Below are 23,127 nucleotides of genomic sequence, written 5' to 3'. Positions count from 1 at the left end.
AAAACCAGTTTACAACCATCTAAATACGTTTTTTTAAACATTACAGTCCGAGACATGAAATAACATCCCTATGGTCACATTTATACTCCTGTTACCTAATATACTTGACATAATTATAAGAAAATTATAAGGTATTATATACAATATAACAAATATAAACAAGCTTGTGTTTTGTAGCCAAACGTCCAGTAGATGGCGCCCTAGTAGTATTTGTTCAATGCACAGCCTGTTGCTGCATTTCGTTTCGCGTAAGTGCGTTCCATTTTTTAACTCAACGCACATTATAATCATGTACGTGAACTTCTTAAATGTATTTAGCGTGATTACTCGTTTTTAATTACAGCATATAGCATGGCACACTATGTTAGTGTTGTTTCTAGACGCTCACGTGATTGGCTGCGCGCTGACGTCACAACCATCCCGGAAGTGCAGGCTAGTGATGGCCGCGGCCTCGTCATCTCGGCAACAGGAAGAGAATGTTTTCTGTCACCGACAAGAGACCATCGGCTCATGTTAAACTTCCATAAGGGATCACCCCGCCAGAGAGTTCACTTGCCGGAGTCGCTCTGGAATCAGACTGCCCACCTCGCCCGGTGCCCGAGGTGGTCCTTGTGAGCCCCGAAGTGGGCAGCAAGTCGCAGCAGCTAGGAAGCTAACAGGATGTCGCTATTCCAGTCGGCGCTCGATTTCCTCGCCGGGCCCGGCTCCGCCGGAGCGGCTAGCCGGGACCAGAACGACTTTGTGGGGCAGCTCGTTGAACTCGGCGACATGAAGCTGCGGATCAAGAGAGTTATTGCGGAAGGTAGGATGACGCTGTAGGAAATAGAGTTTTTGCGATGCTAAAGTATGCTAGCGTGATAGCTAGCATCGTGAAAGCTAGCCCAGCTAACGATGATGATAAATCCAGTTGTAGTTGGCGGTCAGTGTCAGTAACCTTTGCACACAATTTCCAGTAAATGTCGGTTTTCATTGTGATGACCAAAAATGAAAACGCGTTGTTAATTTACGATAGGTTGGCTGTTTGTAGTCCAAACTCGGCAGCTGTCACTTGATGCTGTTGAGAGGAAGCTATCACAAAATAAGAAAATAATCTCTTTATTAAGACTGCCATTGGTGTGTGTTATTCTGCAGTGACACCCTCGACTGTATGGAGTTGTACTGACAAGCTACATACATTTTATTATTTTAATAATGTTTCAAAAAATATTTGCCTATGTATTTTAATTGTAATTAATTTTATTGTATTTTTAATTCACAATACTATAGTTAAACTATTATTTTGTAATTGTAATTATTGTAAAAAGTCTACATTTTATTTAATTAAATCTGTTTGTATTACAATTTAAAATTATTAAAATAATGAAAAATACACTTATTTTAAACTTTTTAAATATCAATATATATTTTAATAGTTATTGTTGTGATCAAGATTTTTACACATAACATTTTTGTACTTAAAATATATTTATGTGATTAAGTATAAAATCATTTTTTAATCAAGACACTACTTATTAAGCTAATTACAATATATTTAAATTTCATTAATTAAATTTTTTTACTCTTAATGTAGCTGTGTAGTTTTTTGTCATTTCATTTTATTGTAAAATATTTTATATACATTTAATTTTCTATTTAAATAAAAAGTCAAAATATTTTTTTAAAAGTCAGAAAGACCCAAAATATTTAAAATATTTGTTATGTTATTGTCAAATTTGTATACATTTACTATTTAATTATTTAATACTGTTTGCTGTATTTATATTATATGAAGTATAAAAAATTGTAAAAATACACTCGGTATGTAAGTGTATTTTTTTCTTAATTCATAATAATAATAATAATAATTAACAAGAGAGTAGAGAATCATACAATAACTGCAAATTGAATTTTACCTAGCACTAATACAAATGTCACCAAAGTTATCACAACATGTCTTTCAGTGATTTTTCTGGCGTTTTTTGCTCATTTATTTTGATGACAAACGACTAATTATAATTCATCTTAACTGTTTCCTCAGGTGGCTTTGCCTTTGTGTATGAAGCCCAGGACATTGGAAGCGGTAAAGATTACGCTCTAAAGGTGAGCCAAATCTAATTTATGGTGTTTACACCTTGTGTAAGTCGCATCGTGATGAAAAATGTGTGATGAAGACAGGAAAAAAAACCTACAAAAGTCGCACGAAACGCATCAGACAACCTTATTTTAACACCAAAATTGTGTTTGTGTATTCACAAATAGACTAGACTAGAACCTTTTCTCTTAATATTTTGACTTTACACATTTTAGCTCTTTTCAACCGTTTTGTGCCTTATTTTCTTATAAAGTTACAACTTAATTTCTGTAATACTTTTACCCCATATACTTTTTTAAAATACTTTTTCCCCATATTATTGGTTTTTTTTTTTACTCCAACCTATCAACCTATAATCCCAATTTTACTTAAAATTTTTGTTTATTCATAATATGTCTCAAAAAAATAACCTGAATTCATTTTCAATGTTTTTTTTCTCTACTATTTCAACTTTATGATGTTATTTTTCCCCATAATATTTCTATGATATTCTTGTAAAATTACAGCAATTTTTGCTGTTGCTGGTTTCGGCGAAAATGTGCCTAAAAAAAGAAAAGAAAATGTGAAATCCACTCAGTAGTGTCCCCATTTTACATTTTGAAAAAAATTGCACGTGCCACCAGTTTGGCAGACGGTCGCCAAATTTGGTGGAGGCGTCAATCGTGACAGGACCCCCGAAAAAAGTCTCAAAAACCCGTTGTTGATGAATCAGACTATTTGTCACTGAACTGTAACCTTCTTGCAGCTTTATTTTTTTTTTACTTTTTATTGTATTTATGAATGTGCTGTGGACCAATAAAAATACAGCTGTGAGCCACAAATGGCCCCAGGCCGCACTTTGGACACCCCGTGTGAAATCATACACAGTACATATTTTGGTATTGAAATCGCAGCTGACTACAAAGTACGATGTTAGTTCCGTAATGTGCCAAATTGTTTTATCTTTCACTGTTATTCCCCAGAATGACCCTTCCTTTGTTTTGCTGCATCGGTTCAAGAGCAAGAAGTCACCTGATTTGAAGCAGAATAAATATTTGCTTTTGTTTCAGCGGCTGCTGTCCAACGAGGATGAGAAGAACAAGGAAATCATCCAAGAAGTTTGCTTCATGGTATGACGCAATCAAGTCTTCATGACGTATAATTCGCCAATGGAGGTTCACCGTTGATACGGTTTGTACTTTAATGTTTTTTAACCTGGTTCTCTTTGTAGAAAAAGTTATCAGGACACCCCAACGTGGTCCAGTTCTGCTCGGCCGCCTCCATCAGCAAAGAGGAGTCCGACACCGGCCAGGCCGAGTTCCTGATCCTCACGGAACTGTGCAGAGGTAAAGTTGTCTTTTTTGCCTTCTCGGACATATTTACTGCTGAGTCAGTGCTCGCCGGCTCTACTTCAGCGGCCGTGATGAAACACTTTTTCCCGTGGGCAGACTCGCTGACCCTTGACCTACTTCCTGTCTGCTTACGCAGGCTGTTTACGACACAGGACTTTGTATGACTTTTAAGAAGTCACGGGCAAAATAATGTTGTCATTTTTTTTGGAGAATTAGGTTGGGGAGATCAGGTCTGTGTGTTTTTTTTTCCCGCCTCAGGTCAGCTGGTGGACTTCCTGAGGCGAGTGGAGCAGCGGTCGCACGTGTCATGTGACACAGTGCTGAAAGTCTTCTACCAGACGTGCCGCGCCGTGCAGCATTTGCACAGGCAGAAGCCGCCCATCATACACAGAGACCTCAAGGTCGGTACGCCCTCCGCGGTACATTTCAGATGCAACGACCTGAAGTGTACCTTAAATGCAAATATTTTTGTTCGGTGTTGCAGATCGAGAACCTCCTCATTAGTAACCAAGGCACCGTCAAGCTGTGCGACTTTGGCAGCGCCACCACCGTGTCACATTACCCCGACTACAGCTGGTCGGCACAGAAGAGGTCCATGGTGGAGGACGAGGTACGCCATCGTGCATCATGCATGTCAACTACAACTTGGAAAAACACCCAGCCCCGACCTCATAATTATTATTATTAGTTATGATATATATATTATAAATATATATTATATATATTATTAATATCTAATAATAATATCTAATAATAACATTTATTATTCATAACAATTATTATTATTATTAATTTCAATATATATACTATATATTATTAATATATAATTATTATTATTTTATTTTATTTAAAAAAATACGACTTTTTTTAAGGGTGCATGAGTGCCCAAGTGTGCACCTGTTTATTCACACTTAGTCTTTTGTGTATTTACACTTGGTCTCTTGAGTGCACAATTGCACACCTCTTTTACTCGTGATTGCTGAAGTGCACACTTTGAGTGCATCAGTGCACAATTTCAAACTTACACTTTGCGTATTTACACTAAGTCTTTTATACTAAAGCTTATGAGTTCACACACTTGCGTAAGAGTGCATAAGTGCGCTTTTGTACTTCTGCGTACTTTCTTTGAGGGCATTTGTGCGCACTTGCACTTTTTTAAGGGTGCATGAGTGCCCAAGTGTGCACCTGTGTATTCACACTTAGTCTTTTGTGTATTTACACTTGGTCTTTTGAGTGCACAATTGCACACTTATTTTACTCGTGATTGCTGAAGTGCACACTTTGAGTGCATCAGTGCACAATTTCAAACTTCCGCTTTGCGTATTTACACTTAGTCTTTTCTACTAAAGCTTATGAGTTCACACACTTGCGTAAGAGTGCATAAGTGCACACTTGCGTACTTACGCTTAGTCTTGTGATTGCACAAGTGCGCTTTTGTACTTCTGTATACTTTCTTTGAGTGCATTTGTGCGCACTTGCAATTTTTTAAGGGTGCATGAGTGCCCAACGTGTGCACCTGTGTATTCACACTTAGTCTTTTGTGTATTTACACTTGGTCTTTCGAGTGCACAATTGCACACTTATTACACTCGTGATTGCTGAAGTGCACACTTTGAGTGCATCAGTGCACAATTTCAAGCTTACACTTTGCGTATTTACACTAAGTCTTTTATACTAAAGCTTATGAGTTCACACACTTGCGTAAGAGTGCATAAGTGCACACTTGTGTACTTCCGCTTAGTCTTGTGATTGCACAAGTGCGCTTTTGTACTTCTGCGTACTTTCTTTGAGTGCATTTGTGCGCAATTGCACTTTTTTAAGGGTGCATGAGTGCCCGACGTGTGCACCTGTGTATTCACACTTAGTCTTTTGTGTATTTACACTTGGTCTTTTGAGCGCACAATTGCACACTTATTATACTCGTGATTGCTGAAGTGCACACTTTGAGTGCATCAGTGCACAATTTCAAGCTTACACTTGGCGTATTTACACTTAGTCTTTTATACTAAAGCTTATGAGTTCACACACTTGCGTAAGAGTGCATAAGTGCGCTTATTTACTTCTGTATACTTTCTTTGAGTGCATTTGTGCGCACTTGCACTTTTTTAAGGGTGCATGAGTGCCCAAGTGTGCACCTGTGTATTCACACTTAGTCTTTTGTGTATTTACACTTGGTCTTTTGAGTGCACAATTGCACACTTCTTTTAATTGTGATTGCTGAAGTGCACACTTTGAGTGCATCAGTGCACAATTTTAAACTTACACTTTGCGTATTTACACATTGTCTTTTATACTAAAGCTTATGAGTTCACACACTTGCGTAAGAGTGCATAAGTGCGCTTTTGTACTTCTGCGTACTTTCTTTGAGTGCATTTGTGCGCACTTGCACTTTTTTAAGGGTGCATGAGTGCCCGACGTTTGCACCTGTTTATTCACACTTAGTCTTTTGTGTATTTACACTTGGTCTTTTGAGTGCACAATTGCACACTTATTTTACTCGTGATTGCTGAAGTGCACACTTTGAGTGCATCAGTGCACAATTTCAAACTTCCGCTTTGCGTATTTACACTAAGTCTTTTATACTAAAGCTTATGAGTTCACACACTTGCGTAAGAGTGCATAAGCGAACACTTGCGTATTTGCGCTTGGTCTTGTGATTGCACAAGTGCGCTTTTGTACTTCTGCGTACTTTCTTTGAGTGCATTTGTGCGCACTTGCAATTTTTTAAGGGTGCGTGAGTGCCCAACGTGTGCACCTTTTGTGTATTTACACTTGGTCTTTTGAGTGCACAATTGCACACTTATTACACTCGTGATTGCTGAAGGGCACACTTTGAGTGCATCAGTGCACAATTTCAAGCTTACACTTGGCGTATTTACACTTAGTCTTTTATACTAAAGCTTATGAGTTCACACACTTGCGTAAGAGTGCATAAGTGCACACTTGCGTACTTGCGCTTAGTCTTGTGATTGCACAAGTGCGCTTTTGTACTTCTGCGTACTTTCTTTGAGTGCATTTGTGCGCACTTGCACTTTTTTAAGGGTGCATGAGTACCCAACGTGTGCACCTGTGTATTCACACTTAGTCTTTTGTGTATTTACACTTGGTCTTTTGAGTGCACAATTGCACACTTATTTTACTCGTGATTGCTGAAGTGCACACTTTGAGTGCATCAGTGCACAATTTCAAACTTACACTTTGCGTATTTACACTAAGTATTTTATACTAAAGCTTATGAGTTCACACACTTGCGTAAGAGTGCATAAGTGCACACTTGCGTACTTACGATTGGTCTTGTGATTGCATAAGTGCGCTTTTTTACTTCTGTGTACTTTCTTTGAGTGCATTTGTGCGCACTTGCACTTTTTTAAGGGTGCGTGAGTGCCCAACGTGTGCACCTGTGTATTCACACTTAGTCTTTTGTGTATTTACACTTTGGGAATCACTGATTTAGAAAAATGAAGTCTAGATGCCGGGGATGGGCGGATACACATTTTGGGTCGTTAGTCCTTTAAATTAAGTTATGTCTTGACTTGTTTTTGCATTGCTGGAGCCGTTGCAGGAATGGCAAGGCTGCTGCTGGCTGACAAACACCAGAAGCCCTGGATTTAATAATCAGCCGAAGCAGGAAATCATCCAGGAAGTTTCCTTCCATCTGCACCGCTTTGCCGAGATGTAGCCCAGAGATTGCGTTGTTAAACGCATTAACATGCGCGTTCATCACCGCTAATGCCGCTTTGGGGAGGGCGTTGTGTGGTGATGAGACTGATACCGAGTGAAAAATGAGCTTCTAAATTCTTTGTAGCAAAAAAAAAAATGTTTTTCTTTAACTCATTCAATGCCAATGAGGTGATGACGTCAGTGCACAGTAAAAGGTGACCTTTCATGCAGTTTTAAGCCAGTCAAACTCGTGTCGCCGCGGCCCCCTGGTGGGCCGTGGTGGTACTGCAAGTGGGCCATGAGAGGTCATTAAAAATGATTCATTTTTGCAAATATTATTTTTATTGTAAAATATTAATAAAAAATATATATGTATAGGCCTAAGTAATAACTTTTTGAGTGTTATTGACCTGTCACAATATTTTAGGAACCTTATACAGTTTATGATTGGAACATAGCTCTTGAATGCAGTTATGAAAAGTATGAGAATTAATTATGTCTTGTGTGTTAGATTAAATAGATTAAAAGTTTGGACTTCCTTTATCCCCCTGCTTTCAATCCTGCATCTTAATAATAATAATAATAATTTGTATTATTGTTTATTTTTATTTTTGTTGTTTATTTATTTGTTTATTATTGTTTTTATTGTTATTATTGTTATTATTAAAATAATAATTATTATCTTATTATCATCTTTATAATAATAATAATAATTATTATTAATTTAATAATAATATTTTTATTATTAACTTAGTAATAATAAGAATTTATTATTATTATCATTAAGTCTTCTGATGGATGGGATTGAATTGGATTTATGCTATTAAAATTACGTTATTTTTGATCATATTAAATGTAAAAATGATGACTTTTAAATTATATGCCTTAGTACTTAGTAAATTATATTTTTCCAATGGGAAAAAATGGAAAAAAAATGAATATTTCATTTTGTGTTATTTGTGTAGATCACGCGGAACACCACTCCAGCGTACCGGACCCCAGAAATGATCGACCTGTATTCCAACTTCCCCATCAACGAGAAACAGGACATCTGGGTCAGCCTCTCTTCTGTTTTCTCATTGGCTGATGAGACCGCTTTCCTTGTTAGCGTTTTGATTGTGTGTCCCGACCGACGCAGGCCCTGGGCTGCATCCTCTACCTGCTGTGCTTCAAGCAGCACCCGTTTGAGGAGGGCGCCAAGCTGCAAATCGTGAACGGGAAATACGCCATCCCGCAGAACGACGCCAAGTACGCTGTGTATCACGACCTCATACGTGAGTAGCACCCCTTTCTTCGGTTACACGGTGCCTCAATTTTGTAAAATTTATTTATTTTTCGTCCCCCAGGCTCCATGTTGAAGGTGCACCCAGAGGAGCGTCTCTCCATTACAGAGTTGGTCAACCAGCTTCAGGAAATAGCGGCGGCGCGCAACGTCAACCCAAAGTCTCCCGTCACTGAGGTAGGCGTGTGTCGGAATCATCTCATATCTGATTGGCGTTGTCGTTATTCAGCGTTCATTCCAATAGAACTGCTTAAACAGGATCTATTGTGCTTTTGAAGAGTCGGTAGCACAAACAGGAAGTAACAATTTATCATTGTCCTAACTGTGTTTATTTAGTCTAATTAAGCAGTTGTCCGTGTAGCAAGATGTAGTTGCAAGATCATCGATTTCTGGAGTTGCTTATATCGTTTTTTTCACTTTCAGTGGTCTACCTGAATTTATTTTAAGCGCGGGTAGTACCGCAAAAAAACCTGTAATGACCACATTTCTACTACCGATTCGGCCTGGGTTAAATGATTATATCTGTAATCGATTAATCTAGAAAATAGTGTTTCGATGCATCGATTAATCTAACGATTCATTTTTAAATCCGATTTGATTCGATTTTTGATGAATTAAACACAAATTTCTTCTTTCCAATATATTTTTATGGACAACTTCAAAACTGAATTGTATTGAACAATAAACAATAAAGTGCACAATTGAATCCTTTAATTAAAAAAAAAACAATAAATAAAACTGCAAAAAACACAAAATAAATAAATAACGCAGCAGTGACAGCTGCAATTTTCAAAATTATTCTTTTTTATTATGTCCCTGAAAACATAAATCACAAACACATGCACACGTTAATAAAAATATCATATTCATATCAATAAAGTATAATAACATGAATAATACTAATAACAATAATAATAATAATAGAAATAAAACTAACTATATCGTGTATTTGAGGAGTGTGTGGCTGTTCTTCTGGCCCGACTCACTGAAACTTGTTGCCGCGGCCGCCGCCATTTTTTAAATTCTGAGTATAGTGGTGTGTCGTTTGTGAACGAATGGGTCAAAAGAACTGGTTAATTTTTTCGAACAAATGAACAAGGTCATAAAATACGCACATAAAATACCCGTTCAGTCCGTCGGCCGTTTCGTTCATGACCGACACATCACTAGTTGGTGAGTTGGTGAGTCGGAACGAACGTGAACACGAGTGAACGAACTGACACAGTAAGTCAGGTCGCTCCTAACCGCGTTTCAAGTAGCTCTCCAAAGGGGTTTATTTGTATATTACAGTAAACCTGGGATATATCGGATTCAATTGTTCCCACTGGTTTTGTCCGATATAAGCGAAATCCGTTATATGCATATACCGGAAAATGTCCGTTTTACGCATATATCGGATTTATATCCGGTATATGCGTAAATCGGATTTTATCCGTTATAAAAAGGCACTTCCTTGACTATGTTTCCAATGTACCTGGACTGGGCAATGAAAAGAGACGTAAGGTAATGAGAATTGAACTTTATTGGACTCTGAGCATAACAAATTGTTAATTAAGCTAGGCCCTGTTACGCCCGTCAGGCCTACGTTATTTCCAATAGTGAGGTTAAGATCTCATTCACTGCTGTGCTAGTATTATTGACGTCACTCACTTTTATATTTGTCCGAAATCTGGAGCCAGGAGAAAGACAATAGCCAGTGACATCAACAAGATTAGCATAACGATGCGGCCATTCGATATATGCGAGGGAAATTTAATGGAAATGCATTGGAACGGGACTGGAGATTTTGTCCGAAATAGGCGAAATCCGTTATAAAAAATCCGATATTTGCAATGAATTTTTATTGGAAATGCATTACAGAAAAATCGTTTTTTTTTTATCTGTCCGTTGTGAGCGAATTTCCAATATATCCGAGTCCGATATATCCGAGGTTTACTGTATCAACTCAAAATGGGGTTCGCGGTCAACGGTTCGAAAGCCAACTGCCTTAAATCCTCAAATCCTGCCACTAATGACCAAAATCCTTCACCAAAGTTGTGGTTTATTTAAAGCTGCTTTCAGGGTCAAGAGCCTCCTCTTTTGCGGCAAATGTCGGCATAATCGATGCAAGAGAATACGTCTACACGACAAGGAGAATAAGTGTGTGTGTGTGGAGCGAAGCAGGCTAATCTTATTGGGTTAAGAAGGGGTTTCCCTTCTGGCCATAAGGAGATTATTGTCCTGCTCGCGTACGGAGAGCGCCACTCTTGGCTGAAGAAGAAGGAAGCGTAACCAGACTGCGTGGAGGGAAAAATGTAGCGGATATCCCAGTCAGCGCTTTTATGGGTTTTTTACGCTGAGGAAAGAAACACATCCTCCACTTTCTGTCTCATTGACGGCTCTTGAGATCCCTTTCGAGGGTATTTGGTTTTTGGAGATACAGATCCGTTGCAATGTTGACCGCCTACTACTGTTGGCGTCCGGTGTATGACGGCTATGAATGTCTGCAGCTGCTGGAGCAGAACGGAGGATTCGGCAACAACGGAGCCCCGGCGCCCCCGCAGATCCACAACGTCCACGGAGGCAATGCAGGTGAGAGGCTGCTTCGATGTCGCTTTCAGGCGTAAACACGCCGTCTTTGAAGGTCAGAATTGATGAAATGACCCTTTCTGTCCTATCTTGGTAATTATTCTATTTAGGGCTACAAATAGTTTTTTTTTTTAGAAGCTTGTTTTCATTCATCAAGTCATTGGTTACACCCTAGACCAGTGGTATCCAAATTGCGGGCCAGGAGCCATTAGCAGCTCATGGCTGTGGGACACACTAAATCTATAATTTAACCAAAAAAAAGCAAAAATTGTAAAATCAGCAATAATTTTACAAGCCAAAGGTCAACATATTACAAGGAAAAAAGTTGTAATTTCACAATATTATTTGGAAAAATAATCTTACAATGTTTTGACATTATTATTATTTGGCATTATTCCCATAACATAGTCTGGAAGATCTTGAAAGTTTTATTGTGGTAGGTTATTGTGTGTAGCTACTCTACAGGAGTCCACATTTTCATAATATTTTGTCTTTATTTCCATAATATTTTGTCTTTATTTCCCTAATATTTAGTCACTATTTCCATAATATTTTGTCTTTGTTTTCATAATATTTTGTCTTTATTTTCATAATATTTTGTCTTTATTTACATAATATTTAGTCTCTATTTCCATAATATTTTGTCTTTGTTTTCATAATATTTTGTCTTTATTTTCATAATATTTTGTCTTTATTTACATAATATTTTGTCTCTATTTCCATAATATTTTGTCTTTATTTCCATAATATTTTTCTCTATTTCCATAATATTTTGTCTTCATTCTTGTAGTATTTTGACTATTCTGATTTTATTCCCCAAATAGAACTTTTTTTCCCCCCAAAGTACAACTTTTATTTGGTAATTTACTCTCGTCTTTCATCAGTTTGTTTTTACCTTTTTGTGTTCTTTAGTAATCAGCAGTAGAACATACTGTAGGTTTCAGCAAAATATCAGTTTCTCTTGGGCACATTCAGCCATATATATTTATACAAAATATATAAACACTGATGCCACAATGTAAACAACAGAAATATTTTTTTCCCCATGAAAACATTTTTATATATTTTTTCCCCAATGACACCATGAACGATTTACAATCTCTTATAAAATGTACTTCTGCCACCTTGTGGCCGTTTTTGCAACCTGCACCACACAATGCCTCTCTTCGATTGTTGAGTTGCATCGTCTCTGTAAACGATGTATACGTATGTCTATGGGAGCAAGCAGTCGGGTTGAAAAAATATATATATATACAATAAAAATATAATATATATATAATGTGATATATTATAACAATAAAAAAAACTATATAAATACATATTTGGTAGAGAATGCGTTACTAATATCATGTCTATCATCTATGTTGTTATTCACACGAGCACATACACACCCTAAGTAGAAGATACGCGTGTGTGTATCGTCCATTAAGAGGATTTCTGCACTGCCAGTCACCCATCTGTCAAAAGGCAGAAGCAGCTTGTTCTTCCGAGGATTGTCTCCCACGTTTTTCCACTCCTCCGATTGATGACCAGCTGATGAATGACAATGTACTAATACGTTTCAGGAAAGAACTGCATTGCGGCTTTGTCTTATCGGTGAAAAGGATGATTTATTAGTATCAGCTTCACTCTGTTTTTTTTTCTTGTACTTTTCCAAATATTTCAACTTTTTTCTTAAATAATCTTTTAATTTTCTTTTTGCAATATTTTGACTTTGTTACCATAATATTTGACTTTTATATTTATTATATATTAATAATAATATATTTATTTATATTATTATTTTTTTAATTCTCTAGTATTGATGGTTTGTCAAAAATATATTTATTAATACATCAGCACTGTTATTTGCTTGTGTGCAGCATATTATTATTTAAAGAAAAATACACATATTTAAGCCAATTTCAAGTATTTTTACTATGTTCAAATAATAGAATTTTACTATAAAAGTAAAAAAAAAAACACAAAATTTTCCAAAAATTTTAACTTCATTCATATTTTTTTGTTTTTTTTCTCATATTATTACGTCATTCCAAAAATCTGTCATTTTCCTCTGAAAATTTCAATTTCATGCTACTGAAAGGGCATTATTTCTCCTCTTCGTATTAGGCCGTTATTCTTGTAAAATCTTTTAACATTAAAACTTCCTTCTCTTAATATTTTCTCTTCATATTTTGACTTTTACTGCCATTCTTGCATTTTTTAGGAATGTGCCGTCGGCCAATAAAAATATTAAATGTTATAAATATATTGACATGAATTAAAAATAAAAAAAAATATTAATACATTCTAAAAAATAAAGACATTACTTAATGACGATTTTAATATTGAAAAAAACATTTTTTCCCATGTTTTAAAGGCATCTATGATCCAGATCAGTCGGGCAGCGGCTTCCTGGACATCCTCAAGGGAGGAACGGAGCGCTTCCTGACCAACATCAAGGACACCTCCTCCAAGGTCATCCAATCGGTAGCCAGGTAAGGCACTGCTATGCAAGTGACAGGTCACATGTCCTCCAAAAGCCATTGTGTTTTGCCATCATGTCTCCTTGGAGTCGGAGCTATGAAACACGCAGTGGAACCTCTAAGCTGTCATTGTCCCACGTTTGAAATCATCAGAGTCCAACAGGTCCCTGTCGTCACATTTTTAACCGAAAGCAAATTTAAAAAAGCCATTTTTTTTTCATCTTTAGCGGTTCCACTGTATTCCATTTCATACAGTAATCCCTCGCCACTCCGTCACCGTTTTTTTTTTTTTTTTTTTACAAGAATGAAGCCAAAATATTGAGAGAAAATAGACCTACACTAAGGAAAAATGTCATTTTATTAGCATAAAGTTAATTTTTTTGTTTTTTTAGTTTGTAATGTAATAATAATACAATATTATGGCGATAAAGTCATAATTATGAGAAGGAAATTTATGATAAAAAGGTTGAAACAGGAGAAACCGAAAAACACTCAGATTCTACCAAGAAAATGATGTTATGTTACAAGAATGAAGCCAAAATATTGAGAGAAAATAAACCTACACTAAGGAAAAATGTCATTTTAGTAGCATAAAGTTAAATTTTTCTTTTTTAGGTTGTAATGTAATAATAATACAATATTATGGCGATAAAGTCATAATTATGAGAAGAAGATTTATGATCAAAGGGTTGAAACAGGAGAAACCGAAAAACAAGAAAAATGATGTTATGTTAGCAGAATAAAGTCAAAATATTAACAAATTTTAGCCGAATTGTAACAACAAAAAAAGAGTCGGTTGCAGTTTTACCAGAATAATCTTGAGGCAAAATGTTTTTCTTTAATATTTTAAACCTATGCTATAAACATTATTTTTTTCCCTAATAATACTACAAATGTATTTAAAATTACTGGTGATTTTATCATTTGTTTTTGTTTTTTTTTTTTAACTATATTTTTAGAAAGTGCATGGGGCCACTGCTGGTCTATATGATGTCATCTATATCTTACTATATCTTACTAATATGCATTTAAAGGTGACTGTAGGGGTGTTATATGGTCTCTAAAGGGCTAAACATGTGACAAGATGTATGTCTAGTATGTGTTTATTTTGCCTATTAAATATAATGGGACATAGGAGTGTAAACATGCATACACCGAGCCCATCGGCAACACCTAGTGGTGTGTGGAAGCAATTAACCGCGCTAAAGGAGGGATTACTGTTTGCAACGTATTCACTTGTATTCATTGTTTTTTTCCCCCCTCCTACCCCCCTGGCATTTGTTGTATGTTGTTTTTGTTTTCTCTTGTGTGTCCAATCCTTCACGATTCCACTACTGTCTGCGTGGCCTAGCAACCCAAGGTAAATAAAGGGGGTCGGTAAAGCGTGCCCCGCCCGTGCAGCGCTTTGTATGTGTGTGTGTGTTTTATCCCGTAGTTTGTGTGTCATTTAGATGTGGAAAAAAAACCTCTACTAAGCTGTTTGTTGTGTCTGCAGTCACTGCTTCCTGGCGCCGACACGGCACCTTTAACGCTCAGCCGAACAGGAAGTGTGTTTGTTTAATCCCACAATCAAGCACCTGCCCTTGTCGTTAGAGGACTAATCGGAGGGAGCGTGTCAGTGCATGAATGATTGCAAACTAAAATGGCTGTTTGTCTTAACCAGCATCACACGGTGTCCCCGTGGCGTCACGCCGCTCCCACTGCTTCGCCCCACGTTTGCTCGAAATGTTCCAGAGTGTGTTTAAAGTTTTACGTCGAGCAGTCAGGAAAAGGCTTTCCATGACTCGTAGCAGATTCCCTCTCCTAGATCTTAGTCCGACATCCAAACCAGGGCTGTCCAAACGTTATTGCAGCGAGGGCCACATAGTGAAGTGTGACAGGATGCAACTTTGCATCTTAGCGTTGTCGTATATAGGTGGAAAAGTGTGTTATTCATATTCACTTCACTCTTTATTATGTCTTACTCACATTTTTTTTTACATATTTTGACTTTGAATTGTAGCTGTCAACTTTGTTCTTCAATAATCTTTATTATATGATTTATTCTTATAATATTTTGACTTTATTCCAATATTTTATAAACATTTTCCAAACCGTATTTTTCATTTTCACTTTCATTTTTTAAATATTTTGACTTTAAAAAAATATTGTTTTTTTATTTTTTCAACCCTATGCTACTAAAATGACATTATTTTTCCTTGTAATATTGTGTTTATTGTCATAAAAATTCAAACTTTTTGAGAAGTTATTTTTGTTGTCAAATCATTGTATTTATTGATAATTAATAACAAATAGCAATTATTATTTGTGTAGTTTTAATAAATTATAAATAAAAGAAAAATGAATGAAAAAATAATTATAATATAAATATACAGCGTTGTTCTCATTTTTAACTTTTAATATAGTTATTTTTGTCGTGTCAGAAAATATTTTTTCTGACAAAAAATAATAATAAATAATATGAATAAATAATAATATTATTTTAAGTAAAATAAAAAAAAAACAAAAGACAATCATTCTAGCTATAAATGTATTGTCAATTTTGAAAGATTAAAAAAAAACGTTTTTTTTTACACCTGTACATCATTTTTTATCATATAAAATACACCCAAATGGCGCTCTTGTCTTTTGAATTGTCAGCATGCGGCCCTCTCTGTTAAACATTTGGACACGCCTGTCATCCACTTCTCCTCACGTTGTGATTTGTCTTGCAGCTACGCCAAAGGTGACCTAGACATATCCTACATCACCTCCAGGATAGCAGGTGGGTAACTGGACTTCATAGAAATAATAATAATAATAATAATAATACATTCATTATTACTAAGTCTTATCATTGTAAAATCACTTTGAGCACAGGCCCCAGCATAGTTCCCCCCTTATTGTGACTTACCCGGGTCTATTTATATGCCTTGACCATGAAAACATATAATGGAAGGGTTTGAATGACTTAAAGAATGCTAACATGCTAACACCTAGCTTAATAACGTTAAGTGTTTGTAAAAGTGCCTACTTCTGTATATAGTATAATTATGTTAGCAAACTAACATGCTGATGTTATCATGCTAACACCTAGCTAAGTGTCCACTTAATTAATATTCATGGAAATTGCAAAAAAAAATGTTAGTATGCTCCCGTTAGCATGCTAGCAATGTGAACATCTTAACATCAGCATGCTAACACCTCGCATAGTAGCGTCTACCGATGAAAATGGCTAAAATGTTACTATGCTAATGTTGGCATGCTAACAACTCACATGAAGTGTACTTTGTACACATAGTACTATAGTACTTGGGGGCTATTTAAGTGAAAGACCATTGATAAGTGTCCCATGAAAAAGGCTACAAATGCCGCTATGCTAGTATTAGCATCCTAACACCTAGCTTGATGGTGGTGTTCAAATATGTGTCTACCCATATAAATAGCAAAAAGAAATACAAATTATGCTAACATGTAGCATGATAGGCTAAGTACGCTGACCAATTCTTCCATATCCCATTTCCAATAACTCTGGAAAATGAACTTATTATTATTATTATTATTCAGAAGTTATTTTTGTGCTTTGCGCTGCCCTTGACGGCGGTAATAATAGCTGCTATGGATGTGTGTGCATTGCTGTGCAGTCATGTCGTTCCCAGCCGAGGGGGTGGAGTCGGCGATAAAGAACAACATCGAGGATGTTCGACTCTTCTTGGACTCTCGCCACCCCGGCCACTACGCCGTCTACAACCTCTCCAAGCGCTCCTACAGGCCGTCGCGCTTCCACAACAGGGTGTGTTTGAATCTCCAATGGGCCACTCCATGCCAAATACCAAAATATGCATTAGCTCCTCAGCATGCCTTGCGGGCGCCGCGTTTCAGTGTGTTTTCTTGCGCAGGTTTCTGAGTGCAACTGGCAGGTGCGGCGTTCCCCCAACCTGCGCAGCCTTTACAGCGTTTGCAAGAACATGCACCAGTGGCTCAAACAGGACCAGAGGAACATCTGCGTGGTCCACTGCCTGGTGGGTTGAGATGTAGTAAAATGGCGACCGTTCTCTTGTGACCTCTCTGTGACCTTTTCTCCCCCTGTTAATTGTCTCCGCAGGATGGCAGAGCGGCGTCGGCCGTGGCCGTGTGCTCCTTCCTGTGCTTCTGCCGCCTTTTCACCACAGCCGAGGCGGCCGTCTACATGTTCTCCATGAAGCGATGCCCGCCCGGCATCGCCCCCTCGCATAAGAGGTGCCAACACGCCAAATGATGGGCTTTCCGTTCGGGAAAAATGCTTGACTTGAGGCATGCCTTTTAACCTGCAGGTACATCGAGTACATGTGCGACATGATGGCGGAGGAGCCCATCATCCCCCACTGCAAGCCCATCGTCATCCGCTCCATCACCATGACGCCCGTGCCCCTCTTCAACAAGCAGCGCAACGGCTGCAGGCCGTTCTGCGAGGTTTACGTCGGAGACGAGCGGGTCCTCACCACGTCACAGGAGTACGACAGGATGAAGTAGGTTTGGTTTTGTTGTTTTTCATTCGTTGATCTTTCTGGTGGTTAAAATGGATTCCTCGTATCAGGGATTTTAAGATAGAGGATGGAAGAGCAGACATTCCTTTGAATGTGACGGTTCAAGGAGACGTACTGGTGGTGATCTACCACGCCAGGTCCACGCTGGGAGGACGTCTGCAGGCTAAGGTGCAAACATTTTCCTCACGTTTAATGCAGGAATTGTAAGGTAATAATTGTAAGGTAATAACTCACACATTCTAAAAATAGAAAACTGGAAAAATTGCAATAATTTTGCTGGAAATAAAGTCAAAATATAAGAAAAAAGTACTCAAACAAGAACAATTTGTAACTTACCAAATATGACGTAATATTTTGAGGAAAAATAACATCAAGCGAAAATACATTGACAATGAGAAACACATAAATTTGGCAGTTTTGGAAAATTAGGATGCGGGAAAAAGTTATAATATTATGAGAATAAAGTCCAAATATTATGAGCATAAAGTCAGAAAAAATTTAAAGGAAAAAGCTGAAACAAAACAGAAGTGTTACTGAAAAAAAATCTGTAATTTTACAAGAATAAAGTCATATTCTGACGAGAATTTTTTTATTTTTTATTTTTTACAATAACGTCATATTATTATGACAAATAAATATATATATATATATTAGTACTTGGAGCTTAGAAAACCTGTTTATGACTTTGTATTTTTAGCCCTCTAGATGTGAAATAACACCCCTATAGCCACCTTTTACACCCGTATTACCAAATATAGTAGACATAATAATAGACCATAAGCCGTATTAAACGTAATAATTAATTTAAAAAAAGTAGAAAAATGGTAAATCAGTCATAATTTTATAAAAAATAAAGTAAAAAATATATTAAGAGAAAAAAGTTGTAATCAATCAAGACAAAGTAGTAATTTTATTAGAATAATGAAATGTTATGATGAAATATAAGGTCATTTTAGACTTACATTGATAGACTTTATTGATCCATACAGGAAATTGCTTAGCTGCAGTCGCTCAATTGGAGTAGAAAAAGAAAAACATGCTTTAACACTTTATATAATGCAATAATATCAGTTATCTTTTACAGACATGTATGGTATTGTAGACCTGGATGGCATGTGGAATGAATGAAATCCGGTAGCGTTCACCGTAGGAACGGAACTGGAGGAGTCTGTTGCCCTCTATTGCATTTTAGGATCCTAAAGTTGAAATATGAAATAAAAAAAAAAGACACAATAATAACATGAGAAACAAAGCAAGAAGCAAAACAACGATTAAAGGTGTCATTTTTGGAAAATTAGGTTGCGGAAAAAGGAGAATAAAGTCAAAATATTAGGACAAAGTCATCATTAATGGGAGGAACATTTAAAAGAAGGATGTTTAAACAGTTGAAAACTAAAAAAAAACATTAAAAAAATGGTAAAGAAACAGCTGTAATTTACAGGAATAAAGTTAAAATATTGAGAGAAAAGTTTTAGAATATTATGAGGAATAAGATAATGACATGTATTTTTCTTTCCTGTTTGCTGTTTCAGATGGCCTCCATGAAAATGTTTCAAATCCAGTTCCACACAGGCTTTGTCCCTCGGAACGCGACCAATGTGAAGTTCGCCAAGTGGGTTTCAAATATGGAAAAATGCGCTCACAAATTCTGGTTAGCGACGTCTTTTTTTTTAAGCTATCATTGGTCCTGCAGGTACGACCTGGACGCCTGTGACATCCAGGAGAAGTACCCAGACTTGTTCAAGGTCAACCTGGACATCGAAGTGGAGCCCAGGGACAGGCCCAGCACCAAGACCCCGCCGTGGGACAGCTTCCAGACCAAGGGCCTCAATCCCAAAATCCTTTTCTCCTCTCGCGACGAGCAGCAGGAGATCCTCAGCAAGTTCGGTAGGTGGCGCTATAAAACCTTGAGGTGTGGAAGCTCAGTCTTAAACCCGGACGCTCTTGCATGTGCAGGTAAACCGGAACTGCCTCGCCAGCCGGGGTCCTCGGCTTTCTATGACTCCGGTTTGCCACCACAGCCCACAGAGCAGACCCCCGAAAACTCAACCGCCACTCAACCGGACTCTCCCAATAGCACGGATACCAATGCCAACAACTTCTTCCAGACGCTGGATTGGGAAGGTATTCTTTCGTTAGAGCCACATCGCGGCTGTGACGTTAAATAATGACGGCGTCTGTGTTTAGATGTTGGCCACCCGCAGGACGCCTCGAATAGTCAAGCAGGAGGATCTGTGAACGATCAGGAAGATGGAAGCGATCAGTCAGAAGCAGAGTCCTACTCTTACTCTGCCCCCAGTGGGGAGCCTCTGTCGCGGGACACCAGCGAACCGCTCTTTGACGCCGACTTCCAGGTATGGGAACCGTTTTAGCGGCTTAACCACCCTGGGGCTTTTGTTTTGAAACGTTTCCCTCCTTGGCCGCAGACTCCGCCCACCGCAGCCGAGGACTCTCCCGCCAACGACACAGCTGATCTCTTAGGTTTGAACTCTGACCCCGCCTCAGCAGGCTATCCAAGCGCACGGGCGGGCCTGAAAGCCTCCTCCAGCCACAGCGACCTTCTTAATGACCTTTTTGCACCCCCTGCTGGGCACAGCACGGCAGCGCAGGAAGACTTGTTCTTCAGCGGACAAACCGGAGGCTCGAAACGTGAGTTGCATAATGGTTATTATTTGAGATGCATGATATCGTTTTTTTTTTTTTTTTGTCAAACCGACGCCAATACCGATAACTTTCTGCTTCTCAAGACCAATATGATATCGATAACCAGTTATAGCTACTTTTTGTACACATCACGACTATCAGGAGAACGAAGCGCATAGGGGGCTACCTGCTCTAGCACAGTTTAGAGCGGAGGAGCCACCTAGCTTAGCTTATCACGGAGCATTTGGTCCAACTAGCATGCGAAATGTCATCTCCGCACATTAGAGATAATCTCACCTCATCTGGAGGCTGATAATTATCATGCATCCCTAATAATTCTGCGTTGTGTAATATATACGTGACATGTTTGATGCCATTTGGTTCTTCTTCACCGTAGCCGTAAATGACCCATTCGATCCATTCGGCATGGGCTCCAGCTCCGGCGTGGGCTCCAGCGTGGGCTCGTCTCGTCAGGCCTCCGGTCCGGATCTCTTCGGGGACTTGTTGGGCTCGGATGGTTCTGCCGGCAGCGGGTTCAACTCTGCCCAGAGTGACGCCGCCCCCACTTCCAACGCCAGCCTCTTAGACCTCAGTGAGCCCACTGTTGTGGCGTCATCTGCCGCCATGGAGGCCACGCCTGCATCTAAAACGTCTTTTTATTCCGTCCTAATAGATAAGTTAGTGAACGATGCTCCGAAAATGACGTCGTCCGCCAGCCACCCTGACCTCCTGCGGGGGTGGGACAACTGGGCGGCGAGCACGTCCACCGGCATGAGCAGCGCTAGCGCCACTAGGCCCGCCTACACCAGCGCAGGTAACTGAAGATACAATCTTCATACGTGTCTTATAGGCCTGCTTCTATGTTATAGTACATCACCTGCTATAAGAGTGATTCTGTAGTGTTAGATTCCCTTACTGTATGTTTGTGTGCTCGTAGGTGCTTCTATGTCGTCAATGTCGAAGGCCAAATCTCAGACCTTTGACCCTTTTGCTGACTTAGGAAACCTGAGCTCCAAATTACCAAGTAAGAGTACCAGGTTCAATGATGTTGAATTCAATGTGCTAACCGACTTTTCTCTTCCAGATTCAACCAACAGTAATACGTCTGGGCCGTCATTTGGCACAAAAGCAACGTCCACCACCTCCTCCTCCTCCTCTTCTGCTAAGCCGCAAGGCCAGTCCTGGCAGCCCGGTAGAGCCCCCTCAAGTCAGAACAAGCCATGGCAGTCCGGATCTGGGTCTGCACCCAAAGCGTCGTCTGCCCCCCAGCCTTCCAGCACGCAGGCGGCCAAGCCCAACTACAACCTCAACTTCTCCAGCGTCATCGGAGGCCGCGAGGAGCGAGGTGTGCGAGCTCCGGGATTCGGTACGCACATCGCTCCACGAGTTAAAAGGTTTCTCTGCTTTTACGACACGCAAACGTCAATCATCTGTCATCATTCTTTCTGGATGTGACGCAGGCCCCAAGCCCAAGGTAAAGGAGGACGATTTTGGGGACTTGCTGTCCACTCAGGGTTTTTCCTCCAAGCTGGACAAAAAAGGGCCGAGGACCATCGCCGAAATGAGGAGGGAGGAGATCACAAAAGAAATGGATCCCCTAAAATTACAGGTAACGGTTACATGCCCCTAATAAGACAATTACACTATCAGGTGTGTCCAAAGTGCGGCACCGTGGACCATTTTTATTTTTTTGTTATTATTATCTCAAGGCCACTAGATAGGACAGCTCTTGTCTACCAGAATCTAGTGCAATTGGACTGTTTGGCTTATTTTAGAAGACGTTCCATCTCTCATTCAAGCAGGCTTCATCAGATAATACACAAAGACTAGATAGGACGACTAGATGCGAGACGACTAGAATCGATTTCAACCGAATTGTTCAGGTTCCCATGGAAGACATTTTGGCTTCATTAAGTGATGGTCAAAGACTAGATAGAACAGCTTTTTGTCCGAGCATGCTTCATCAGTTTATGCTTAATGACTAGATAGGACGGCTTTAGTCAGCTAGAATCGCTCACAGAAGATGTTTATCGGCCCAAATACTAAATATGTGACTAGATAGGACACCTCTAGTCGGTGGCAACTGGACTGTTCAGCGCGAGTGCTAAATTTGGATCTTGCACCATCCCCTCAGACTAAAGCTGTCCTATCTAGTCTTTTGAGCGTGAACTAATGAGGTCTGCTAGGATGAAACGGTTCTAAGACAACCTGTCCAGTCCAGTACTTTATGACCGAGATGAATTCAAAGACAAACCTCCCAGTTGGGCTGCTTGCTCTCCACGGTTGGTCCTCTGTAGATCTTGGACTGGATCGAGGGCAAGGAGAGGAACATCAGGGCGCTGCTGTCCACTCTGCACACCGTGCTGTGGGAGGGTGAGACTCGCTGGAAGCCCGTGGGCATGGCCGACTTGGTGACGCCCGACCAGGTGAAGAAGTTCTACAGGAAGGCGGTCCTGGTGGTCCATCCCGATAAGGTGCAGTATGAATTTAGGATTTTAAACTATGATAGCTATTATTCAACAACATCTAGTCTTCTGGTCTTGGGGTCGATGGGACACCTTAAATCCAAACACATCCTGACATGTTCGTCTTCTCGTGTGGT

At 39.0% G+C, this 23,127-nt stretch overlaps 1 protein-coding gene across 2 annotated transcripts in view; it reads left to right on the top strand.

Annotated features, from left to right (window-relative positions):
* The first annotated feature begins 397 nt into the window (after nt 1-397).
* Nucleotides 398-23,127, top strand: part of gak (cyclin G associated kinase) — a 31,380-nt gene continuing 8,650 nt past the window's right edge. For both annotated transcript variants that reach the window (XR_009129560.1, XM_058070037.1), the window contains exons 1-28: nt 398-802; nt 2,018-2,079; nt 3,121-3,180; nt 3,282-3,396; nt 3,661-3,803; nt 3,887-4,012; nt 8,028-8,117; nt 8,201-8,336; nt 8,409-8,521; nt 10,834-10,915; nt 13,272-13,389; nt 16,092-16,141; nt 17,001-17,149; nt 17,256-17,378; nt 17,462-17,595; nt 17,670-17,864; nt 17,933-18,050; nt 19,415-19,494; nt 19,576-19,769; nt 19,839-20,006; nt 20,070-20,236; nt 20,309-20,531; nt 20,923-21,117; nt 21,199-21,339; nt 21,463-21,549; nt 21,610-21,891; nt 21,986-22,134; nt 22,823-22,999. Coding sequence is in view for 1 of the 2 variants with exons in the window: in XM_058070037.1 (XP_057926020.1) it covers nt 661-802; nt 2,018-2,079; nt 3,121-3,180; nt 3,282-3,396; nt 3,661-3,803; nt 3,887-4,012; nt 8,028-8,117; nt 8,201-8,336; nt 8,409-8,521; nt 10,834-10,915; nt 13,272-13,389; nt 16,092-16,141; nt 17,001-17,149; nt 17,256-17,378; nt 17,462-17,595; nt 17,670-17,864; nt 17,933-18,050; nt 19,415-19,494; nt 19,576-19,769; nt 19,839-20,006; nt 20,070-20,236; nt 20,309-20,531; nt 20,923-21,117; nt 21,199-21,339; nt 21,463-21,549; nt 21,610-21,891; nt 21,986-22,134; nt 22,823-22,999 (3,819 nt within the window). In the remaining variant the exon portion in view is untranslated. The remainder of the gene's footprint in view (nt 803-2,017; nt 2,080-3,120; nt 3,181-3,281; nt 3,397-3,660; nt 3,804-3,886; nt 4,013-8,027; nt 8,118-8,200; nt 8,337-8,408; nt 8,522-10,833; nt 10,916-13,271; nt 13,390-16,091; nt 16,142-17,000; nt 17,150-17,255; nt 17,379-17,461; nt 17,596-17,669; nt 17,865-17,932; nt 18,051-19,414; nt 19,495-19,575; nt 19,770-19,838; nt 20,007-20,069; nt 20,237-20,308; nt 20,532-20,922; nt 21,118-21,198; nt 21,340-21,462; nt 21,550-21,609; nt 21,892-21,985; nt 22,135-22,822; nt 23,000-23,127) is intronic.

Source organism: Doryrhamphus excisus, chromosome 4 (assembly GCF_030265055.1).
Source record: "Doryrhamphus excisus isolate RoL2022-K1 chromosome 4, RoL_Dexc_1.0, whole genome shotgun sequence".
Lineage (NCBI taxonomy): Eukaryota > Metazoa > Chordata > Actinopteri > Syngnathiformes > Syngnathidae > Doryrhamphus > Doryrhamphus excisus.
The sequence above is the reverse complement of the archived record's forward strand: the minus strand, read 5'-3'. Positions and strand labels throughout refer to the sequence as shown.